The 5,013-nt window shown below is 55.8% G+C and overlaps 1 protein-coding gene across 1 annotated transcript in view; it reads left to right on the top strand.

Annotated features, from left to right (window-relative positions):
* Positions 1–1,409, top strand: part of ANO9 (anoctamin 9) — a 12,935-nt gene extending 11,526 nt beyond the window's left edge. The window contains 2 exon segments of the mRNA XM_009334033.1: positions 1–312; positions 1,256–1,409. The exon segment at positions 1–312 is cut by the window's left edge and continues 26 nt beyond it. Of these exon segments, the coding sequence (XP_009332308.1) occupies positions 1–312; positions 1,256–1,409 (466 nt within the window).
* The last annotated feature ends 3,604 nt before the right edge of the window (positions 1,410–5,013 follow it).

Here is a 5,013-nt window from a genome sequence, read left to right on the forward strand (position 1 = left end):
GTTCTGGCACATCTTCGCAGCCCGGCTTGCCTTCCTCATCCTCTTTGAGGTAAGGACCTGGAGAGGCAGGAGGAGGCTGGGGCCATCGGAGGGACGGCAGCAGGGGGAAACAGGCTGTGTCCGTGCCACTCGCACAGGCCCATTAACCGGCCCGGGGAGCTCCTCAATGCCCACAGCCGGCTCCCTTTGCCTTCTGCAGCACGTGGCTCTGTGCGTCAAACTGATTGCAGCCTGGTACGTCCCTGACGTCCCTCAGTTGGTTAAGAATCAGCTTCTGGACAGAAAACACAGCAACCTTCATGAAGAACTGAGGTGGGTGATGCCCCAGAAGGTGCCAGGGGCTGCTGTGCTCAGAGATGGCACAGCCTCCAGCAGGAGACCTGCCTGGCTGCAGGATCCATCCGCTCCACAGCCCCACGATCAGGCTGACACTCACCACCGCAGGCATGGAGAAGGTGGGGCTGTGAGCTCCTGTCCTCAGGGCAGCTCCTCCATCACCCTTTTCAGGGTAGCTTCTCCCCCAGCTTTCAGCCCAGCCTCTACTACCTAGGACCTACAGCAGAAAATGTTCTTTTTAAGATGAGCTGCATCACCCATAAATGAGGATCCATCTCACTCCACGCCTGTGGCCTCACTCACTAGCCCAGGTGCCTGGCTTTTAGGCACTCAAGGCCAGTGAAATGAGTCCCACCTGAGGCAATTCAATACTAGAGCTCACCAGTGGAAGGGTCTGCTTGGCTTTGGCTTTTCCTTCAGAAAAAGAAAAGCTCCAAGTGAAAACAAGGAGCAATTTTGCCCAAATTTTCCATTTAAACTCTGTTTAAAAAAAAATATTAAGTATTTCAGCTGGAAACAGAACCAATGTAGCTGAGAGCCATAGGCTGGGCTGCCCTGGTGCTGCTGTCCTTCATGGACTGAGCCCCGCTTTGGAGGAGGGCTCAGCCTGCCCCTCTTCACGGCCACCTTGTCCCAGCTGCCACCCCATCCCAGCTGCCACCCCAAAATCCAGGAGAGAGCAGAGGCGAGCGGAGCTCAGGAAGCACCACGCTGCCACAGTTCAGCTTTCAGGCTCTGGCTTCCCGTTGACAGAGGGATTTCCCACGAACAGGGATTTTCCACAAACAGCGTGTCATTCCTTCTCCATTTATTTTTGGCAAAAGGCCCTGTTCCCACTCTAAATATTTTTCCACACCTCCCTATTGCTTCCCGATTCGGACAGTTCCCTTCCACAACGCCCCTCTCCTTTCTCCCCCAGCATGATGGAGTACTCCACCGAGGTCCAGCCACTGCTCACTGAGGAGAATGAGAAACACGGGCTTGAGCTCCCCCCCCAGCCTGGCAGTGCCACGGGCACGGGAGGAACCGCCGCAGCACCGCCTGCGGAGACGGGCCACGTGCACTGGCTGTGACCGAGCTTGGACTTGAACTGGGAAGCGACAACGCGACGGTGGCTTTGCAGGAGCAGGATGCTTTCCGACTTGCACGGCCGTGAGGAGGAAGGAAGCCACGGCAGAGCCGGGGATGGTGCCTTCCCAGCACGCTGGGGAAGAGCTTTGGCACTACGGACAAACCGCGGTGCAGCATCCAGCCGCCGTCGGGCGAGTGCGATGCTGGTCTGCAGGAGGTGACCTTGCTTCCTCGTCAATCATGGCCTTAACGTGCAACTTGGCGTCACAGGAGAAGCCAGTTCCCTTGTTCCAGGTTCCCTCTCCAGCTCTTTTTTTGCACTTCGGCCCCTTTTTCCTTTGCCTTCAGTGACCTCCCTGCTCTTGCACCGCCGAGAAACTTGAGTCCTTCCTCTTTCACCACAGCCAGCACCATCCTCCTCTCGGCATGACTACCGCGTGGCTACAGCTCCAACCCGTGTTTTCACGGACGTTGGAAAGATGCAGTCGTTAGCCTGACTGTGTTTTGCTCCGGGCTCTGCCGAGCCTCTGCATCTGCCCCAAGCACGCCCGACAGTTGTGCCTGGCTCAACTACCACGAGCAAAATGGTAAATAAACGTAACACCCGCGCGGACACAAAAGGCCAGATCTTCAGCTGCCGTTGAGTCACTGTATTCACACTGGTATCATTCCTGCCTCCCTCCTTTGCCGTCCACATCACCCAAAGAAATTGTCCCCCCAAACCTTTTTTTTGTCTTAACGTGGATGATCAAAAAAAGGCTGGAGCTGAAGCGTCTGTGCGTAGCCCGTAGCTGGGGCTGAGTATGGGTGCTGGCTGGTGAGACACTTAAAAGAAGTTGGCACTTTGGCCGTGCACAGTGGGAAAACAACCTGTTAAATGTGCTGGGATAACAGAAATACTGAGCTACGCAGAAAATCCTGAGTGATGGGGCTAGCAAGGGTTATCTCTTGCTCCTAAACACGACCTGCTAGCCTAAACCCGAGCCCCGCCGGCCTGATATTTCTCCACCTCTTCCCTTACAGCCCTCCAGTGCTGGCTGGGGCCACCCCCTTCTCCCTGCAACTGCAGACAGAAGGGGGGTTTTGCCTGCAGCAGAGAGCAGGGGTTACATCCCACGGCTGGACTGGTGTCGCAGCCAGCACTGCGACTTGTCTAATACATGCGCATTCCCGGCCTCTTAGCTTTGCTCTCTGCCGGGTCTACCTTTAGCGATTCATTTACTGACTTGAGGCAGAGTTATTTGTGCTTAAGGAACAAAGTCTTTGTTCATTGCTGCCCAGGAATGATAACGTGCCCTCAAACGCTTCACTCTTGACTCTTCACTCGGCATCGAAACAGCCCTTTGGTGCCCCGTGAGATTCCCCACACCTTACGTCAGGCCCATGCAGCCTCGCCGAGCTGGGTTTGCAAATGTACGGGCAAAAAGCTTTTCTCTTAATTTTTCCTAATTTCAGTTAATGAGGAAGGCAGTAGCACGGGACAGGTGACCACAGCTCGGTTTCCAGCTTTTTTATGCTCCTTGTAAACTCCAGGGCAAATCCACTAGAGCGTTTCAAAGCGTTAGAGTATTTTTTCTTTATAAGAACTGGAAACTTTTAACGGGTTTGTAAGTTTAACCTCAAGCTCCACCCTTTCATCCCCTCTATAAAATGGCAATAGCTGCCTCCCTGTGCTGGAGGTGAATTGTGGGGATAAACTGAATGAAACGTGGGACCTACAAGGGTGCCACAGCGTGAACGTGTGTGTGTGCACATGTAACAGCTGTGACAGCCACCCCACGAACTCAGAAAGACGCAGATAAGCAAACACGAGCACCACAGGTGAGGAACAACTATTTCATTAGGGCTGATTTGTCTTGTTCTGTAATTAAAAGTCAGACTGGCCCAAGCCCCTGCTGTGGCTAGAGCCGTGCCGCTGTAAGAAGTCTGGGCAGTGATGCTCCTTCCCGTGACGAAATCGGTTCTTGCTGTATAAAGCGCCGCGAGCACTGCACGTGTCGCAAGAGCCCACATCGCTTTCAGCTCGCTTGAAAGATCAGAGCAGCCATGCACCTGGAGAGTCCTCAGCCCCGATTTAAGAGCAAAAAGCCAGCACCCGCTGTGCCTCCTCGGAGTGGAGCAGTGATTGTGATTAAAGGTCTGTTACTAGGTGGCACCTCATCCTCTAGCAATACTCTAGTTTCTGGAACTTGGAAGCGAACCCTGGTTTCATATTGTATCGATGGCCTTGGAACACAGTCGCCTGGCAGCTCTAAGTAGCTTAAATTTCATTAGCTTCAAGCTGTTAAATGTATCAAGAATTGGCTATTAGCAAGCTCACACTACACAGTAATTTTCATTCACCTGCTGGTTTGCAGGGAGCCATTCGTGCCCCGGCAGCGTCTGCTCACCTCGGGCTGGGGTGCAGCAGCAGGCAGGACGGGGCCACGAGCCCCGGCGTGGCGCAGGGTCCGAAGGCGACAGCCTCAGCTCTAGAGGATTTTGACAGGGGATTCAGATGCAAAGCCGGGGGAGAGCCGCCTCCTTCCCCAGACACGTTGACCCCAGCCACTGCCCCCCTGGCAGGACACAGCTCTGTCGACGCACAGGGCAGGGTCGCAGCTGTTTCGCTGCTGAAGCCGTAACGCTGTCAGAGTCCCCCGGGGGTCCCGCCACAGGCACTTCCAGGAGGTGCTGGGTCCGCAGGGGCTGTGCCCCGTGGCTGAGGCCAGCCGCAGACAGCAGGGGACTCTTCTGCAGGTGACGTGCCTGCGTCAGTACCGCAGAGAAAGGCACCGGGGTTAACTCAGCCTCGAAACTTCACTCCCAAGGGTCTGGAAAGCCACTGTCTGGCAGGGAACTGAAATGAGCCGTGATCTCAGCCCTACGGCTCGTTTTGTCCTTTTGCCACCGCGACCAAGACCGCCTCCGCTCCTTCCTGCTACCCACAGGAATAACTCTGATGGACAAGAAAGGGTTTATCAGCTCCCAGTTTGCTACCAAGCCTCGTCACGCCCTTGCCATCCCCAGGACCTGGGCTTGTTCCTTGGGATCCTTCATCATCCCACAAAGCCAACTGGTTTACGCTGGCTTTCGCAGCCCGTGCATCGAAGTGACGGCCGTATCGCGGACGGCAGAGAAGCCCTCCCCGAAAGAGCTGCTTACATGGCTGCTACCCTGAACATGCACACAGCTGCCTCGCTGGAGGGCACAGGACCAAGGGGCCATTCCCAGAGCACCAGCCCTCCAGCGGGGTTCCCTCTACCCCTTCTCCCCCCCGCAACAGGCCAACAGCACCAATATTTTACGTAATAACCAATAAGGATTCGGAGCGGAGGATGTTTCTCCCTGTGAACAGGCCCACACACCCACCCGTGACCTGCACCTCTGTGTGTGTTTGTACACCTATAAAAAAACACATATGTACACTTCACCCAGGGACAAGAGGCCCGAACGAGACGAACACCAGGAGCCCAAGCGCACTTCGCCAGCGCTTGTCTCCCTCGCCCCCAAGCCTTTCCCTCAGGGGGTGGGAGAGGCCCCGACGCCGCGCTGACCCGGCGTTATTCAGCCCCCGGCGCCCCCCGTTTCCACGCCCGGGGCGAAGCCCGGCAGCTCCCCGGCGTG

This window comes from Pygoscelis adeliae, unplaced genomic scaffold (genome assembly GCF_000699105.1).
Source record: "Pygoscelis adeliae isolate BGI_AS28 unplaced genomic scaffold, ASM69910v1 Scaffold420, whole genome shotgun sequence".
NCBI lineage: Eukaryota > Metazoa > Chordata > Aves > Sphenisciformes > Spheniscidae > Pygoscelis > Pygoscelis adeliae.